This window comes from Aricia agestis, chromosome 15 (genome assembly GCF_905147365.1).
Source record: "Aricia agestis chromosome 15, ilAriAges1.1, whole genome shotgun sequence".
Lineage (NCBI taxonomy): Eukaryota > Metazoa > Arthropoda > Insecta > Lepidoptera > Lycaenidae > Aricia > Aricia agestis.
Window position 1 is genome coordinate 7,843,880 of NC_056420.1, and position 21,005 is coordinate 7,864,884.

A 21,005-nucleotide genomic window follows, 5' to 3' on the forward strand; every position below is an offset into this window, starting at 1 on the left:
TGCTCTTGTGTACTGCGCACACACTTGGGCACTATAAAATTACTCCTGCGTAGCTAGCCTGGTTTCAATGAAACCGGCCACCGTCACCGAAACCGGTGTGGGAGCTATCATCATAATATTAATACGCGAGCGAAAAACTTTGTAACCCTTTTTACGAAAAATGGGGAAACGTAGGTGCATGAAATTTTGCACAGTTATAGTTTATATGGTGAAGGAGTGCATCGAACTAATATTATTTTGAAATTATGCTTTTATCATACATTTTTTTAACAAATAAAACATTACACACTCTACAACACACACACATGAGAAATGACAGACTTTTGAGTGACAAGCAAGCCTATACACACGAATTATACTCTTTTTATTTATGGTTGAAGTCTGTTGACAACAAGTTGACAAATTGAAAATGGATTATAGTTTTTTTTATTGAATCTTAGATATTATGAGACAATGCTTACACGGCCAGTCTGAGATCAGGTAAGTCCCAGAGACAAGAGTTAAAAAAAAAGTCAATGTTTTTTACAAAATATAGGTAGGTAGTAGTCCTAATGTCGTTGAAATTAAAGTCGAATTTCGACCATTGGGCGATCTCTAGTTATTATTATGTCTGAGCGCAGTGCATTGACGGATTTGAATTATGAACAATGAAGGTGATTAATTAGCATAACGTGTAGAGATCCAAACACAGTTTGACAACTGCAATCCTCTCATATGCACCAATTAGCATTCCCGTGGCTCAGACTTCTGTAATAGTTTGAATTAGTTACTGAAGTCCGTAGAGTTGCGGAGTCTCAAGTAACTTTTGCGTATCAGTTTCTTATTCAGGAAATAATGACTAACAAGCTGTAAGACAAGTCAATCTTAGCTATTCCTCACGAATGATCGTTTAAACTGGTTTTATGGAAACTGGAAAGTACTTAAACCAGTCCATACCTGATCCACAATACAACAACAATGACATGACATGACATGTATGATGTATGACAATAGACATAACGACCAGTAGTTCGACTGCAAAGAGACGGACAGGTTTCAATATCTGTCAAATTCGTCGGGTTTCACTAGGATTATGAACGGAATGTGCCTCGCGCTGGCTGATATAATTTATTTTTAAATATTTAAAATAAAGATTTAGAAATTAGATTCTGTCAATTTTAATCGCATGTGCCAAAACATAAACAACAATACGACCAAAGAGGAACACGTCCAGCGAATATTTCATAGTTTTAAATTCGTAGGTGACAATTTAACAACCCTAGCGACGATTTTCGTCATAATACATCAAATTTAAAAATTTCAACATCAGTTCTAAGACGGCATACTCTATCATTCTGTCTACTCTGCCTGATCGCAAGTAAAAAAAATAAAATAAATAATATAGTTTTATTTCTAAATAGATTTGTAACAAATAGGAACTTTCAGAACGTTGATACTACCGGTACCTACCACCTGCACCGGTTCGGGAACTATCCTGGCGAGAAGAACCGGCGTAAGAAAACTCGCACGGGGTGGGACCCCGTGTGAGTTTCTTACGCCGAGAGTTTTTACCGAAAAAGTGAGAAAAAATTAATCTTTTTAAAATAAAATTTACAATTGTAACTTAAAATTATACAATGTCAACACGTGCGGGACTAGACGTATACGAATATAATTTGTTAATATAAATTGCGTTTATAAAAATACTATAGTTTTAGCCCTTACCGCGACTTTTAATTTTTGATACTTATCAGAATATGTTAACACGACTAGCGTAAATAGCACCTCCATCGTGGGTATCGCAGACACAATAGACTTTCAATTGTTATGCGGCAGCCGGCTGCCGCTTGGCGATTGATGGGTTAAAAACATGAAAGAGTTATAATTCGCAAAAGGATACGGATTCATGCAACGGATCGGTAAATCGAACCCAGTGCTTCAGGGTGGCACATATTCGATTACAGAGGTCAGAGAGGAGTAAAGGGCACGCAATCAAATCAGCAAACATGTGAAGTGTTCCTCGGCAAACATCGAACACGGATTTTAAATTTTCTCTTAAATTAACGGTTCGTTACCTTCGCACGTGGTTGTCGCGGCTTCGGGTTCGAAATTTGAATTTATTGGGTGGCTTTATGGACCATCCACATGTTAGGATACACAAGATATTTTTTAACCCTTCTCCTCCTAGTGGTGACATATTTGCCTTTAACATAATATTGTATTGGCACGTTTGGTATGAAAGGGGTAACTTCATGTTAATTACCAGTAAAACTCAATAATACAATATAGTAACTTCTAGCTACACGATTTTGCAGAAACAATTGTAAATGCAGAAAAATATGAGAATTGAGATTTTCTAGCACCTAAAATTGAACCCTTGTCTATATTTCACTACGGTTGTTCTCGTCAAAAGCGTCACCGTATTGCGTAAAAGGGATAAATAAATTAAATATTCATAAAAAGGTAAATTTTTAATAACTCTACGCCTATAGACACAGCGCTGAAGAATAATGAAAGATTGAATGTTTGGAGTTGAATATGAATATTTATTGCTGAATATTCGGTAGGCTCCCCTACTATAGTCGGGGAGCTACGCGGAATTAAGAATAATTATTAATAAATCTCGAAACTTCGTTAAATGCTTCACGCTTCAAATATTTTATAGCGTAAGCGCTGTCATGGGAGACGTAAAATATTGGCTTTCGAGAAATATAGAAATAAAGCCGCCAACCCACCGCGGCGCACACTGTGCACGGTCACGCACACGCTTGGTCATTCTATGACAATCACATATATTTTCTTACAAAGCGAAGCTTGACGCACGTGCGTAGCCTCTCCGTGCGCCGCGGTGGGTTGGCGCCTTAAGGATCAAAATGCGTATCCGAATTACATATTTATTTATTACTATAAATACAAGTACAAGTAGGTACTTTCAGTGAAGTTAATAGGCAAATAGCGGTTATATCAAGCCTATGAAATTAACGTTAAGTTGACACAACCCGACCAAATAATGTTGGCGCCATTTGCGTAAGAATCATTTTTACTGATCGATTTCTCTGATCCACCGTAGCCAAAATCTATGCTATCGAACGCTGTATTCGGAATGAAGAGTTATAGCTCCAGAGTCCAGACTAGCTATGAGCAATGAGCATGCAAAGTTTTAATAAAATCTGTTGAATATTTGTTTCGTAACTAACATTTTTGACCTTTATTAGTGTGATCAGCATAATCTAAGTGGATTTAGGCTATAAAAGTTAAAAAAAAACTTTCGTCATACTAATAACACACCTGCAAAGTGGAATTCGCTACACAAACATTTTAATTTATTTAAACTAGATTTATACGTAGAAAGGCAATTTAACCAACAAACAATATGGCTGGATGCAGCTGTGTTTGCATCTGTTTTATCCACATACAAGTTATCCCTAGGGACATTTATTTGAGACAATCCAAGATGTCTTGAGACCGATCTCCTTAGTTTTATAACAACAATTTCAAATGCATTCGAATATTACAAACGAATGAACGAATTATCTTGGTTCGATTTTTATTGTTCCGTAGTTAACAAGGAACCCTATTTTTCGGTACCCGAACCCTAAACTATATTTCGGTCTGTCCGTCTGTCTGTACGTCTGTCTGTCTATCCGTCTGTCTGTCCGCGGTTTTGCTCAGAGACTATAGGACCTACAAAGCTGTAATTTGGCATGAATGTACATATCAATGATGCCGACGGCCGACCAAATGGTAGGTAAGTAAGCACATGAAATCTTAAAAAAAATATGGTAAGTACTTTTCCTACAAATAAAGCCCGAACATTTTTCCGATATAAAAAGTATCCTATGTCCTTTCCCGGGACTCAAAGTATCTCCATATCAGCCAAATCGGTTCAGCGGTTTGGGCGTGAAGAGGTAACAGACTGACAGACAGACACACTTTCGCATTTATAATAATATTAGTATGGATTTATTGCCAATCGATTAGTGAATCTACACTTTTCGCACTTTGCAAATTTTTACTCAAATTACCATTACCAAAGTAAGTATCAGCAACATCAGGGGTTTGACTAACCATTTGGTTAGTCAAACCCCTGATGTTACAAGGTCTCGGATTTTAAAAGTGTCCATCGTCGCAAACAGCGATCGTAAACGGTTTACAGCTGCGATAAGGCAACTCCAATGTCGTCAACAATTTAATGATGGCATGCGCTGAATATATTTTTTCTCATTACTAAACTTATTTACGCTAGCTCCCCGCATGACTGGAATATAATAAATGTAACATAATATTACACAGTAGAACGTCTTATTAAGTCTCGGTCGCACGCACACATTAGCATGATTTCTTGATGATTTCAGAACTTCAAGTAGCATTGCAACGATTTGTCCACCGCCGTGCCGCGCGCCGCCGTCACCCCGCATTGGATGTATGCAGCTGTCACTCATATATTTTACGAATAACCACGTACAGAAACCATCCACGTAGTAAATTACTGTAATTAGGTTTAGAACCTAACATAATTGTCATTAGGGTTCATCCATAACCTAACCTAGCCTAACCTAAGGGGAAGGGAGAGGTGAGATGATGTGACAAGGTGGGTCCTTACTTTTTAGACATCTCATTTTAATAAAAAAAATCTAATTAGAAATCATGAAAATCATGTGACGTACTTTTTGGAAAGTCCCTTAGATATAAATGTTTGACCAAAGTTGTTTACGTTTTACCATATTTTCGTTTTGTTGCGCTCCAAAAATACAAGTAACTCAAAACTGTCGAAAAGCTGTTAAAATCGCAAACACAGTTTAAAAGTACAGAGTAAATAAAGCCATAAATATGATATCGGTTATGCACTTATGACTTAACAAGCAAAGTTTAAGCGATTGAACAAATTTCAGCGGCCACAATATTACATCATCCGACCTAAGTCTAGCCACAGAGATATAGTTGCGTAGATCGGGCTAACCAAGGACTCCTGAGTCCTGACACCAATAGAGAAAAGTTTGACGGCTTGTTTGAGTGATGTCGTACACATTAGGATTAAGTTTTTTTACCTAGTTCAGGCCTACAAGTATATTATTGTGACACTTTGATGACTACAAGTATATTGTGAGTGACACTTGCGTGACTACAAGTATATTGTGAGTGACACTTGCATGACTACAAGTATATTGTGACACTTGGTTGACTACAAGTATATTGGGACACTTGGTTGACTACAAGTATATTGGGACACTTGGTTGACTACAAGTATATTGGGACACTTGGTTGACTACAAGTATATTGGGACACTTGGTTGACTACAACACTTGGAGGAAAAACTTTCCCTCCAATTTTTGACTTCGGGGTTCAGCACAGAGAGGGCGTGGATGTGTCCAATGTATTCCTGCTTTTCCTTTTTGTCTTCACTTCTGCCAACACTCCCAGAGTGCCATTTTTTCTCGTGATGCGACATCTACAAGATACAAATCCTTGGTCATCAGTTCTGCCCACTCCGGCTAAGTTTCGACCTAATTGCGTTCCACTTTGGACTTGAAAGCATCTTCATCCATATTGGTAATAATGGAACCAAAATTACCCACTCTGTAGTCTGTACCAAACATCTAAGTTACATCTACAAATTGCGTCAATCGGGTTACGCTTTAACGGCCGTTCCCAATATTTGATCTATCTCTGGTTTTGCCCTACTAGAGATAGGAATAACTCACATTGGATATTAAAGACATATACCTATTTTATGTCAATTTTGAGCTATTCCTATCTCTAGTAGGGCAAAACCAGAGATAGATCAAATATTGGGAACGGCCGTAAATGACACAGACAATTATTGTTATAATTATCAAATTACAATTATGCAAATTATTTTCTCCTGATTAGTCTTTAGAAGAAAATGATGCTCGAAAGGGTAAATGATATGTTAAGTACATCAATGCACGATTACTTAATAGTTACTTCGTAAGCACTGGCATTTATTTCGGATAGGTCCGAAATAAATGCCAATGCTGCAATCAACAGTTTTAGACGTCATGACCTGACTGGAGATTATGGTCTGGATTATGTTACACAACATACCCTAAGCCCTAAGGAATCGATACGAAAATGACGTACGATAATGCTGATTGCTTCAGCCTACCAGAATGACCTTAATAAATCTCGTATATAGGTTTTAACCGACAGGGGCGGCGAAGAAATTCCTGATACGACCCACCGAAATGTCAGAATCGAAAAAACTATTAAAATATATTTGCGGCTGTTTCGGGCCCCGCACATATTTTGTTAGGGCGAAATAAATAATGTCAGGGCACCTATGTGTAATAGAAAATATTATTTATAGCGCAACAAAGTTGTCGACGACAAATGTTAGTTTATTACCGCTTTTGAAGGTTCCATATTTTACTGAGTGAACGTGATTTGTTTCATTTATTACGCCTAATTTAAACACTTCATAAAACTGCTCGAGTCTTTCAAATGGAATCGTTCGTCTTTGTGAATTGTTATTTTGCGTGAGAGTGATAATTTTTCAACGAATGTCTAGCAAGTAGCCGTTAATGTTAATGTTACTTATTTTTAAATAGGTACGAATATGCGGGGTGTAACAAAACTAAGTTAATAATATTCTCTATGGTGTGTATGTGTTTCTTGTGGAGACTTCACTGTGAAGTAGCAGCTCTGAAAGACCATTTTTTTTTCACTTTTGTATAGGTAAGCACTAAGCGCCCCAGCGCGGCAGCGTCACGAGTTTCCCCATACAAAAGTGAAAAAAATTTTGGTCTTCAGCGCTGTTACTTTCACAGCGAACTGTCTACGAGGAACACGTGCACACCCAGTATTATCACTTAGTTTTGTTAGGGCGAAATAATACACCCTGTAGAAGAATACTAAAAACTTCTTCCTAATTTAAGCTTGGGCTAGTTTTAAATGGAATAGAGACTTACCAAGTTTTTGTAACAAAATAAGCGGTGTCCAAGCAAGCACGTTTCCCTATTAAATTACGTGGTTGAACTACGAACAGTAGAACCGTCCCAATTTTTGTATTTATCTTTGAATTTTATCTACTTTTTTAACCTACTTCTTGTTAATTAAAATATATTATGTAGTAGTAATATAGAATGTCGTGCCGAAAAACCTTTACTAAGAAAGTGGACCACTTTGATACAGTTTGGGACCATTCGTGCTTTTACGGTCCAGTTGTGTACGGTATTGCATTCTTATCATTACCAGTGCAATACAAAAGTCAGTACATGGCTAGAGATAAGAATAAGAAGTTGCAAATTAAAATTCGAATTAAAAAAACAATAGTTTAATTCAAAATTAGAACTGTAAAGGTGGCCATATATGGGACAATTATCGTAACGATTTATCTCCTCGATGTTAAAATCGAACGACAAATTGTACGTGTGTAGCAATATCGCAAACGATTTTACGTTCAAAAGATCGATTGGACGATTTTCTTGACGATCGATCGAAACGACAAATTGTCCCGTGTATGGGCACCTTAAAACTTTTTGAACGTCGAATCAACAATGATGCCAGAGGCATACCAGTCCTACCACGTCCAGTCTACAATGATTGGTTCGGAAAATAGTCCAACAAGAAACAGAACCACAATATTATTGTCTCGTTTATCTCTAGCAGTTCACTGATTAGTCTGGCCATTAAGTTAATCAGGAGGTAATATCAATGCTAATTTCCTGCTCAGTCCCGGGGGAAATTCAAAATTTAGGTGATCTGTGCCGTTCCCAATCAAGGCTGCTTTGTAGGTAATCAGAATTCGGGTGTGAAAATCATGTAAGGAAATTACGTGTGGCCTAAATACCTGGCAATGCTGATTGGGTCTCTAGGTCTAGGCAATATTAAGATTCCTGTTGCGGGTTTTCGTTCGGGTATATTCGGAAAATTTTTATAGATATATTATAAGAGTTAAGTACAACTTTTTACGTAATATTCACATCATAATATAAAACCTCGAACTCTATTGTCCGTTTAATCACAGTTTAAGTGTCTCTCTCCAATATAGCATTTAAATTGCAGAAATGTATTGATTTAGTGCTGCTTATAATTTTAAGAATAATTAAAATCTTATTTTGAGAAGTAGATACTATACAGTTTTACTTCTTTATTGTAAGTTATTACGTCACAAGTCACAGCTGGGGGCCTACCACCTTCATCAATATGTATTGAACAAAATTAATTATTACCTACTGAGAGTCGAGAGATATAGATTATAAACCTTCGGCTTCGGCTTCGGCCGAAGGTTGTGGCGATTGCCGATTAATCGGCTTCGGTTTCGGCTTCGGCTTCGGCCAGAAAAAAGACCTTCGGTCGGACACTAGTAAATACCCATATGATAGTTCATAGTACTAATTAACCCGTACTGACATTTAATTTACTTTAAAAACAACAACATTGCTAAAGCCAAGTGGTGAAAAAGTACATTCGGTTTAGGAAATTAAATACTTGGCACTTACAAAGCACTAGAATTCCGTTGACGTGGCGAGTAATGGTCCTTGGCGAGTGGCGACGCTTCACAAGTTATTCGACTTTAATTTACCTCTAACCGGGATATAAAGGTCATTTTCATAGGAACTCCGAGGTAAAATAGCCTTAAACGGACTATACACTAAACTACTTTTATGTGTTCTTCAGAGATAAAACGTGGATAAAACCACTGTTTAAGCCGTTTATACTCATTGTGAGGACGTTGCTTGAAATAACAGTTAAAAGTAAAAGTTAATGATGATAATCTTAACTTTTGTTATGCGATTATGATACCTATTTATAAGAACTTTAACACTAGCTTTCACCTAGACCTAGACCTAGTTCTCACCGGAATCAAATAATTTATTCGAGATATGAAGTAGCCCAAGTGCAACAATGTGGATTAAGTATATGTGTAGCCAGATTTATTAGCTGCTGGTGATGAAGTAGGTACGTAAGTTACAAGGTTGGTTTAAATTATAAGAGAAATAATCGGCCAAGTGGGAGTCAGACTCGCGCACGAAGGGTTCCGTACCATTGTAGAGCAAAATTAGGCCAAAATTGTGTTTTGTATGGGAGCCCCCCTTAATTTTTTATTTTATTTTAATATTATTACTAAATATTATATTACTATAGTACACATATAACTAAGTACTTTGAGAAAAATTCAAGTACCTACCAGTTGCCATTATTTATTGATGTAGAGCAAAAAAGGCCAAAAAATCACGTTTGTTGTATGGATGCAATTATTTATTTTTTTATTTATGAAATATGGGGGCAAACGAGTAAACGGGTCACCTGATGGAAAGCAACTTCAGTAGAGCTGCAGGTGCGTTGCCGGCCTTTTAAGAGGGAATAGGGTAATAGGGGAGGGTAGAGGTGGGAAGGGAAGGGAATAGGGATTGGGCCTCCGGTAAACTCACTCACTCGGCGAATCAGAACGCAAGCGCTGTGTTTCGCTGATATATTAATTTTATTTTTAGTATATTTTGTTGATAGCGGCAACATATTATATAATTAATCTGTGACAACTCTCTAGCTATTACTGTTCTTAAGTTACAGGTTGGAGACAGACAGAGAGACAGATGGACGGACAGACGGACAGACAACGAAGTCTTAGTAATTGGGTCCCGTTTTTACCCTTTGGGTACGGAACCCTAAAAATAAGTAGTCCTTATGTTATAAAATGTTACTTATCTGGTTCTTTCCACTCACGTCTTTATACATAATATTATAATATTATTGTGATGATTATGTAATAGTTGGTGTAAATATAATGTAAATATTATAATTGTGACTAAGCTCATATCGCAAGCTCACATCTAAATTCTAAAACAAGCGTTCCCTTGTTTGACTGTATCGCACAATCTGACTCAAATTTTGCCCTAAACGAGAAATGAAATTGTAACTTTTGAAGCGAAACTGAGCTAATGAGTGCATTTTCTCCGTACACTCCACATTCTAATGTCTAATGCAGCTATACTCAACCTACGGCCCGCGGGCCACATGCGACCCGCCGAGGCTTTATAAGTGGCCCGCGTGAAGATAAAACCATTTTGAAAATTCCCACCAGTAAAATTGTGAAAATAGTGAAAATTTTCCCACTTTTAAATTGCTAATTTTGTAGAACTTTTTTTTTCACCCCTAAATAATTTTGTTTGCGGCCCGCGACACCCAGACTACAACATGTTTGTGGCCCGTATATAAAAAGGTTGATTACCACTGGACTCTAATGGATTAATTCCAGCCGGGAAAACTAGTTTATTTGTGCACTAAATTAGAAACTTGGGATACAAATTGAGACGCAGATCTCACATTGCACTAATTAGGTTCGCCTGTTGTGTGAAATGCTTGGATGCAATTAATAGTTTAGAAAATTGTAGGACTAGTAAGACTAATCCATATTCCATACTAATCTACACTAATATTATAAAGATGAAAACATTTATTTTTTGTTTGTTTGTTTGACGTGAATAGGCTCCGAAAGTACTGGACCGATTTGAAAAAATATTTTACCATTGGAGTCCTACATTATTTATGCTGAACAAGGCAAAAATTTTATTTTGGAAAAAAAATAGGATTCCGCACGGATTCCGTAAGATATTTGGGTTTTTCGGAAGCAAGGTGTAAAAACTCAACCAGAAAAGTTACTTATTTTGCGTACGCTGCCTACACTATAAAATTTTGCTCTTATCATATAAAAATCTTAAAAATAAGTATTCTTTTTTATAGTAAGTACTTACCTCCCCTACACATCAAGCGGGGATGAATTTTTTTTCGCGTCCACCCCATCGTGTGGGGTGTCGTTGGACCTAGGTTTTTTTTTAACCCTTAACTATAGTCGTGGGTCCACTGGACCCATGGTGATTCTTTAAACAAGCACTAGTAGCGCTGTGGATGGTGGAGCTCCCCGCGCACCTCAGTACCTTTCGACAGTAAGCCGGTGCATACGCACCAAGACGGACATTTTTCGCGAGCTACTCCAATGGTAAGTAAATGATTATGCATGGGTCTATTGGACCCACGACTATAGATACGTATTTTTATAATTCTTGTTTTGTAGTTGTTTTTATGTTAAATTTCAGTTTTCATCATGGAAAATAATAAAAATATGTCAACCAATCGCGAAGATATAATAGAGCAATGGCTGAATGCTGATTTAAGCAGTGATGAAGAAGAAAATTCGTTTTCTGTGAGAGATGCTCTAAATACTCACTCTGATAATGAGTTTTCTGATAATGACGAAGATTTTGTAATGGAAAGTGATCATGACTCGAACTCTGAAATAAGCAGCTAAGACTGTTCACTTATGTACTAAGTGCCAGCAACCTATTTGCATGACATGTGCAAAAGTTGTTTGCAGTACATGTTTGTAAGTAGGGTAAATGAAATTGGTGTCAAAATTTTTGTTTTAAAATTTATTTAAGTATTTGTTTTTGGCACGGACGTAAAAAAAATACGGACGGATCGCCATTAAGAAATGAGTGAAGCACCCTTAATAAGCCCAGGCGATCATACGTACACATCTTGCACACGCACTCGCACTGTAATAAGCCGATCGTACCGCCATTACGCAATTAGACTGCATCGCGGTGACACGTCTTTGTCATTCATAAATAAAAATAAATATGCCATCTTGTGTTGTAAAATGGTGCAAGAACAATACAACCTTACACAAAAAACATTAAGGAATAATATTTCATAGGTAAGATAACATATTTTTAAAGTATTTTGATAAAATAATGTAAATATTAATTCAACTTCAACAGGTCAGTAATGTCCATAACAAAGTGGGGAAATTTTCCCCAAACCGGGGAAAATTTTAAATTATTTTTAAATAATCAAATAATTAATTTTATTGTCTTTTATTAGTGTCATGTAAGTATTTAGCGTACTATTGACCAGTAATTAGGCAGGAATACAATAATAGGGGTGTAGACAGTAAACGAAATCTAATACAAATTATTGTTTTTTTGAGAGTTTGTATTATAGAATTACCGAAAATGGACATATTTTACTTAATAACTTTATAATATTTTTTATATTTAATAAGTGATTTTTTTAATTGAAATAAGAGTGTATTTATTTTTTATACATATTTTTAGGTGTAACAAAATACTTATGTACTATCAGAGAAGTTGATTCCTATGCAAATCGGGGACATAAGTAGTTTGGTTGCGTTACGTCAAACCCAGCCGACAGATCACAATTAACTTGAATTGACATAAGTATTCGACCAAATAACGTTGGTCTGTCAATTGCATAGCAATCAACTTCCTTGATGGTACATCTGTAAAATAAATATATTTCCTAAAAATAGTCTACACCCCTATTAATTTCTTAATTTACAAAAGTGGATATAATTGTTGTTTGACGACCTCTGTGGCTCAGTGGGTGGGCTGTCGGTAGCTCAAGCCGGGGGTCGCGGGTTCGAATCCTGCCGACGGAACAAAAAGTTTTCAAAGTTCCTGGGTCATGGGTGTGTATTAAATATGTGTATCATATAATAAAAATCTTAAATATATGTATAGTATAACAGTATTAAATATATTTCCGTTGTCTGGTACCCGTAACACAAGTCCTTCAGGTACTTAGCACGGGGTTAGACTGACGTGGCGTAAGCGTCCATAGATAAAATTGTTGTCTTAGATTTCCTTCAGTAGTAGGGGAGGAAAGGTGCTATTGGTGTAGTCACCCGAGCGTCATTGAGACCTAGTAGGAATGAAAATATTGAATGGACCTCTAGACCAGGAATAAATTTAACACCATGTTAGGTGATTTGATTTGACGTTAGCGCATGGTAGAACTCTCGATAGCTCTAACAGGCCGTTAACTGATTTAACAAGCCATTATTTATTTAACATTACTTGATTGTTTGATGAAACGGGTTACGGGACATAAGTATCTTATATCTTTTCGTATACAGGTTTCGTATATAGGTTTCGGGGGCGATAAATCTATCTAGCTAGGAATTATTTTTAGAAAATGTCATTTTATTCGTGTTTTATCGAATACCGAGCAAAGCTCGGTCAAATAGCTAGTAATAATTTTATTATTGTAAATGTTTGTACATAATCATTATTACTAATAATGTTATGTAAATAATATACTTCTCTGTACGTAACATGTGTTTTTTTTCTATCTATAGTGTCATAAAAATAATATTTTCATTATGACATCTTTAACAACCGCTTACATTTCTGAAGCGAAAAAAACATAAAAATATGTTTAAGTATAAAAAATACGTTTAACTTGTCTGAGTTTACAAAATTTAAAAAGTAGGGAAATTTATGATTTATATGGCAACCCTCATATCACGCACACGTCCTACACGGGCGGCCATAACTAGGCTTCACTCGTGATTATAAGAAGGTTACGTCCGTATTTTTTTTATGTCCGTGGTTTTTGGTATGTTTTTAGAAAACATATCTTTTTATTATAGAAAATATTTTTTGTTTTTACTTGGCGACCAGTTTTATATTTTTATAATTTTTTTTCATAAGCTTGTTTTTAGATTAAGGAAACCTGAACTGATTATAATAAGTACAAATTAATGTTAGAAATGTATGTTCCTATTGTTGATTTTTTAAAACACTATGTTTGTTATATAATATAATATAATAAAGCTAATAAACATTTTATTAATTATTCGGGATACTTTCATTTTTATTGCCTTTTAAAAATACATGGGTCCAGTGGACCCCACAACTATAGAAACGTGATTATTGTTCACCACTGTAGTTAAGGGTTAAATATTATAAGAGATTATTTTCCGATTTAGGGAAATATTATAGGTAAATTTAAAGAGGAAAAAATCATTGTCTGTCATTGTGTTGTTATTGTCATGTAGTAAGTAATAAATCGGAATTTGTCAGTAAGAAAATATTTCATTCTAGCAATGAGGTGGTAAAATAAAATAAAAAACTTGCATTTTGGCTTCTTGTAAAATAACTCTAAAGCTTTCCTAAACGAGAAAAAAAAATTATGTCACTGTGACAGACGACAGTCAATGTGTCAAATTCGCAAGAAGAAGAAGAAGTAAGAACGCAAACGCGGCGCAATGAATCGATGGATGGTGAACATTGAAATTATGTTATATTCGTGATTAATCAATTCATACAATGCTATTTAAAAGTTGTGTTATAAAATTTTAAATCAGTTTTCAAAACCTGGTAGTTACTGTTACTCAGGTAGTTAGAAAATTCTTCTCTACTTCCTACTGTCTAAGGAATTTTGGTAAACTACTAAAATGGAGCCAAAAAAGATATCTTTTGGGTTTATGAAAACAAAAAAATCGGATAAACCAGCAGTAGTTGAGAAAAAAGATTACATTGAATGTGTTGAAGAAAAATCTATCAAAGTTATAGGGTAAGTGCTTCACGCTTTGTTGGTATTGTATTGTTGACTAGTTGCAAAAAAAAATTGGTATCAAATAAAAATATTATAACCCATAGTGGCATATACCATAATTACTAACAGTTGCAATAGTCACATAGACACTACAATAATTATTTTGTTTTACCTTTTTAGGGTTCTGTACCCAAAGGGTAAAACAGGACCCTATTACTAAGACTTCGATGTCTTTCTGTCCGTCTGTCTGTCTCCAGGCTGTATCTCAAGAACCGCTTTAGCTAGATTGCTGAAAATTTCACAGATTGTCTATATTTATTGCGGCTATGACAACAAATACTAAAAAAAAAATTAAATGTTTGAGGGGGCTCCCATACAACAGACATATTTTTTTAATATTTTTTGCTTGATATCAATAATGGCAATAGGTAGGCACTTGAAATGTTAACAAAATACTCAGTTGTATTTATACTTTAAAAAATAATAATAAAATTTAACTAAAATAATAATTTACATACAAAAAAACACATTTTTACCCATTTTTGCTCTATAATGGTACAAAACCCTTTGTGCGCGAGTCCAACTCGCACTTGGCTGATTTTTATTTTAACTTGTAAAATATTTGTTTTTATATTAAAAGATTTTGTACTGCAACTTTTTGGTAAATATAAAATCTTGTTTATATCTGATGTAAAATAATTTCAGGGGTGATGATGCTGCAGAGAAAAAGCCACTTGTCATACCAATGAAGCCAAACACCTTGATCACAGCAGAAAAACTCAGAGAAATAGCTGAGAAGGTGGAAAATTTTGACGATGTTAAATTTAAAACTGAAGAACCGGAGAAGAAAGTAAATGTTCCGGAAAACGAAACGCTGGAACAAATGGCTGCTAGGGAGTTGTTGGAAGAAGCCAAGAAAGAAATTGTAGTTGACATACCAAACCTGGTTGTGCCCATTAACACCAAACCAATCTTTGATGGGCAGACTGAGGTTATTATTATTGTCTTGTTGTGTTTTACAATAATCATTATTTTTCTTTATTATAAAAAGTAAAAAAAATTACACTAGTTAATAGATGCCGTTTCTGTTGTCAGTTTTGATTTAAAATGTATATTTTCAAATGTAAGTATATAATGCATACTTACATTTGAAAATAGTATATATTATACGTACACATTGTAAAATTCATGACAAAATTAATAAAAATTGTATTTCTTAATTTCAGTCCACAATAGATGATTATGAATCCGTACCAGTTCAAGAATTTGGACTGGCTATGTTACGTGGCATGGGTTGGACTCAGGGAAAAGAGTAAGTTGTTTATTAAACACTACAAACAATAAAATGAGTGACATATTCCCTAAGAACTTGTTATTTTTAAAAATTAAGAGTAGTTAATGACAATGCTATCCACTATTAAGTATTCCATATCATAAGCATATTATTTGGGTCCTAGAAGTAATATGTATGGTTCCCACATGATAAAAAAAATTAGGCACAAGTTGTGAAAAACTTCTTTCTAGTTTTATAATAAAATAGCAAAAACTTGTTCCTTAAACCTATAAACTATACTATACATATTATAATATTATGATGTATGAATGTAATGTAACTGATTGGTGGAATTTCAGGTTTCACAGTGATAATATACACTTTTCATGCACTTATTCCTCTTTTATTACAATTATGAATCCGGTCGTCTGGTGCATTAAATGTATATTGTTCAAATTCTTTATTAAGCATACAATAATATAAAAGCTAGGTAGCATACATCACGTCGTCTAATTCCATGCTAAGTAAAAACTTGTGTTATGGCAATCAGACAACAGATGCACGCGGAACAATTTTATCCTAATATATTATTATTAACACATTCACACACACAATCACACTACACTTTATCACGTTAAGTCTCTTTTGGCGACGTGATGCGCGCTTCGTTCGGGAGCCTCCCCCGGAACCTCCGGTAAACTATACCGGAGGGCCAGAACTCCTCCTCGAAGATGGATAAAACTTGAGTCGGCACTCTCACCACAAAGGAACTGAAATTCACTTTGTGGCGATTCACATTGTTATTATATACCTTTTTTATTAGATCTACATTCATTTTAATCTACATTTAAAACTTTTTAGATCTACATACAAGCAGCCTCAGTTGAGACCAAAAGGCTTGGGTTTGGGTGCTGATAAGGTTATAACGGACAAAAAGAAAAACAATACAAAAGACAAAGAAGAGGAACTGCAAATAGTCAAGAATTCTTATGTCAAAGTTACCACTGGAAAACATTCGGGATATTACGGCAAGGTATGTTGATGTTTTTATTATGTAATCAAAGATTGTACTATGGAATGCGGTAATGATAAAATTTGAAAAAAAAATAAGCAAAAAATATTTTTTCATTGCTTTCTTTATTATTTAGCTATGTATATGGGTCTTGTTGTATCTTCTAATATTTGTTTGAATAGAAATTTTGATGAAGATTTTATTTTTATCCCATAATAAAAAAAGATAAAAACATGGAAACTGGAAAAAGGAGGCAAATTAAAAAAAGTCGACGTATAGCAACCCTGTCTATAGCCGGAATTATAGTTTTGACTTTTAATCTACTAATTACGACTAATAAAAACTAAGGAACTTTATTATTCATAGATCAAAACTATAATTTCTGCTATACACAGAGTTGCTAAACGTCGATTTTTTTTAATTTGGTGCCTTTTTCCAGTCTCATCTTTCGCTAGTCAGACTCTTCGTACTAGACATAGGCTGTATTCTGTTATCCTAATAATTTCAGGTTGTGAGCCTAGACGAGGACAATGGTCGTATTGTAGTGGAACTGGCTATCAAGAAGGAAACCGTCAGTCTCAGTGAGTTCATGGTGCAAGCTGTACCAAAGTCAGTCTACGACAAGGAGTCCAAAGTTATAAGTAAGTTTCTAATGTTTTATCAGATTTAATAAAAACCTAGTTCAGCAAGATTATAATATTAGGTTAAAATAATAGGATTACTGTTCGTAAGTATTTCAATATTAAAAAAATATTATGATTAGGTATGTCGTGCTTTAAAAAACTTATAAGTAGTTTAATAATAATTGCCACATATACCACAATACCCAAAGGGTGAAAACGGGACCCTATTCATGAGACTTCGATGTCTGTCTGTCTGTCTGTCTCCAGGCTGTATCTCAAGAACACTTCTGAAATTTTCACAGATTACGTAGATCTGTAGCCGCTATAACAAAAAATACTAAAAACAAAATAAAATTAATATTTAAGGGGGCTCCCATACAACAAACGTGTTTTTTTTCGCCTTTTTTACTCGGTCACAATAATGGCAACAGGTAGGCACTTTAAATTTTCACAAACGCCTTATTTATATGTGAATAATAATATTTAAGTAAATAAAATAAAAATTTAAGGGGGGGCTCCCATACAACACAGTTTTGGCCTATTTTTGCTCTATAACGGTACAAAACCCTTCGTGTGCGAGTCTAACTCACACTTGGCCGATTATTATAATCCTGCGAGAATAATAATAATTAATAATACACAGTGTTCTGGCGCTTATAATATAATATTGTCACTGAAAAGGCAGTTTCAAAGCTAATAATATTTTGTGTTTCCAGACACTGAATCCTATGAAGAGTACAAGAGAAAAGAAAATATACAAAAAAGCTCAGAAGTAAAAAAAGAGAAGTCCTCTTCAAGTAAAAATATAAATAGGCAGGAAGAAAGTAGCAGAAAAGAACCTGAACGTCATTCCAATGGTAATAAACGGAGTAGAAGTAGAGGGAACAGGAGGAGAGATTCGTACTCTAGCGAAGAAGATAGAAGTAGACATAGAAAGAAAGAGAAAAAGAAATATAGCAGTAATGATTCTTTAAGCAGTTCAGAGCCAGACAGACATAAGAGCGGAAGACGATATAGTAGTGACTCATCCAGTTCTGATGATAGAAGGAAGTATAAGAGTAAAAAGAGTTCGAAGGAAAAGAGAGATATTGACAAAAAGAGAAAGGGAAAGAAGAAAAAGAGGGATCGAGATCGTTCGCCAAACTACAGGAAACATAAGAAATAAATGTAAATAAGTGCTTTTCTGAATAAAATTTTACATTGCTGACGATTTTGATGTAAGTTGTTTTTATTACTTTTTTTTTATAATAAAACACAGTGATAATTGAGAAATTAAATTGTGATCTATTCCGAAACTATAATAATTATTATGACTGCATGAAGTAAGGTCACAGTCACGTAATTTCTTTAAAATACTTATTTCAGCAAAGCGCCATCTATTTAAACTCTTTCTTATTAAAAACACCTTTGGGGTGTGTTCCAGATTCAAACCTCGCTATTTTTTGGTAAGGTTCTTGAGAAATTCAAGATGGTACCAGTGGCGCCATCTGGATTATAGTTTAAAGTTTACATTATTTACTCGGTAGATGGCGACACAAGTATAGGCCCAAAAGCTCAATTCAATCTTAGAGTCTTTTAGACATACTACATCCATCTTTTCTGGCTCATCGATAACATTGTAATGAGGTAGATGCGAAGCAGCTGCCATTCAAAAGTTTCATTTTAGTCACGTCACACGTACAAAATTACAGTGCTCCCAAAGTGATAATGCGCATAGAATTTTCGAAATTTTACGACAATGTTCGTATTTTCGGAGCGACGGTAGACGATATTACATATTCTAATTGCATTGCGTTTAAGATACATGTATTAGTAAAAATTCGTCGTGATATTCCTGTAGTTTTGTAATACGGTCATTATTCACGGTCATTCATGCGCATTATTAATTTGGGAGTACTGTATAAGTTTTAGGCAGAAGCTCATAAGTTTAAAAACTCTCAATAATAATATATTGGCGATAGTTCCGATTCTGGTGAAAGCCAAAACAGTCGTTTCAGTCTAGAATTTTTTCAGAATTAATTTTATATTTTCGACTTATCAGAAATGTAGTAATGTAACCCACATTTTTTATTATTATTATGAGGCAATAGAAATACAGAAATCAGTCACAAAATCTTTATTATATTGAGAAGATATCAAGATTCGCATTTCGGATCACAAGAAGGGTTCAGACAGGCAGGATATCACATAGAAACATTCTATTACACATATTTTGTTACTCGATACACTTACTTATGTTACACCTATGGGCTATGGCAAACCAGTGTTTTCCAATGAAATGTGTTGAGTACGACCGGGAATATTAATTAATATTTAGTAAGTCGACATGTTTCTGAATATTAAGTTTCAGTGTGAACGCATTGAGAACAACAGCTATCCCAAGTGAAATATTACATATTTTCAAAACATTTCAGTTATATTAAGAACATACTTTAAGAAGTTATCGCTTACATCCAAACTATCAATTTCACCGCTTGTGGTCTTGTTTGACTGCAAGTAATAACTTTACAAACTTTTTATAGACCTACTGATTTTAAAATTGCATAAGTGACACAAGATAGATACAATACTAAAAGTCACTAACACAATTTATAAAATCTTTTAGTTGGAAAACACTGGACCTCACAGTTATAGGAATAAGAAAAATATATAGGTACATTCATAAAAAATTTGAACACAATTTGATCTACTTCTAATATAATATTAGTATCCAAAATCATTTTTAAAATTATTAAATGAATACATACAAATAATTATACATAAAAACCTAATATTTATCGAAACATGACATTAAAACCTAAATATTTAAATATAATATTATTATACTTTGATATACTTAGAAATTGATTTGCAGTATTTGTGCTTTTTCAGCGTTGTGTAAAATCTTACTTTGTGGCTTAGGACCTAACGACTTAATTAAAAAAACAGTGGATAAGTAAAAGAAAGTTTATTTAGATGTACTTATAATAATACAATACGGTGAGATTACTAGTGAATGGACATTACTAGTCATTGGATAGAGCACAAAACACAATATTTATTAAGGTTGCATTAAAAAGTAACTGTTTTATTTAAAATCAGGCGTTCTATTACTTAAAAACAGGCAGTTTTTAAAGCAACCTTAATATTGTGTTTTTGTGATTTGTCCTGTACTGTCCAATCACTAGTCATTTACCTAAAACTTTTTATTTGAAAGGTCCCTTTTTGCATTTTTGATGCATATTTTGACAAAAATACAGACTTTTCCTATTGAGAGCCGTTCTTTAATTACCGTATTAATTGTAAAATACAATAGGTATAAGAATCACAAAATATTTTACAAAAATACAGCCAATTTCTGTTTGTGGACTTTAACCAATTTTTTAAGATTTTTGGGTTTGTGCTTGTGCTAGTCTTAAACAGATATAGTATACATTTTAATGTGTACATGTTAAACGTACTCTTAAGAGTACATTTCGCAGTTCTTAATACTTATAAGATATTAAATTAAAAGTCGACCTACAAATAAGCGATGAAATAAAGAAGCAATACAAATAAAATTTTAATACCCCTTTATATATTTTACACCTAATTATATCTATTATATTACTAAATATAAAACATTAATTTCTATAAGCGTCTTCACATTAACACCAATCACAATCATTAAAAATGTCAATGCAAAAACAATGTAACCCGTATTGCTTTAAGTACAAAACATTTTTCACTTTCTTATATTTGCCACACAGGTAATAAAATTAAAAAAAAATGCTTTATTTTTGGTGTGCCAAACATTTTTTTTTAAATCTCGAGTTAC

General features: G+C 34.3%; 1 protein-coding gene and 1 long non-coding RNA gene across 2 annotated transcripts; one reads left to right on the forward strand and one right to left on the reverse strand.

The window, feature by feature from the left end:
* Nucleotides 1-7,016: 7,016 nt before the first annotated feature.
* On the reverse strand, nt 7,017-20,281 carry LOC121734221. Its single transcript, XR_006036677.1, has 4 exons — nt 20,046-20,281; nt 15,849-15,854; nt 14,519-14,523; nt 7,017-7,028 (listed from the first exon to the last, which is right to left on the reverse strand). It is a non-coding gene; the product is annotated as an uncharacterized LOC121734221 (long non-coding RNA).
* On the forward strand, nt 13,999-18,419 carry LOC121734219 (G-patch domain and KOW motifs-containing protein). The gene is made up of 6 exons (XM_042124699.1): nt 13,999-14,319; nt 15,007-15,292; nt 15,528-15,613; nt 16,436-16,607; nt 17,095-17,227; nt 17,926-18,419. Exons 1-6 carry the CDS (start codon nt 14,201-14,203, stop codon nt 18,372-18,374), a joined length of 1,245 nt encoding a protein of 414 aa, XP_041980633.1. The 5' UTR covers nt 13,999-14,200; the 3' UTR covers nt 18,375-18,419.
* Nucleotides 20,282-21,005: the final 724 nt, after the last annotated feature.

Excerpts from the sequence above, each read along its gene's own strand:
- LOC121734219 (XM_042124699.1), top strand. The coding sequence starts at position 14,201 with ATGGAGCCAAAAAAGATATCTTTTGGGTTTATGAAAACAAAAAAATCG. Across the intron at positions 14,320-15,006 it reads AAATCTATCAAAGTTATAGG|GGGTGATGATGCTGCAGAGA; the intron begins GTAAGTGCTTCA and ends AAATAATTTCAG. Across the intron at positions 16,608-17,094 it reads ATTCGGGATATTACGGCAAG|GTTGTGAGCCTAGACGAGGA; the intron begins GTATGTTGATGT and ends TAATAATTTCAG.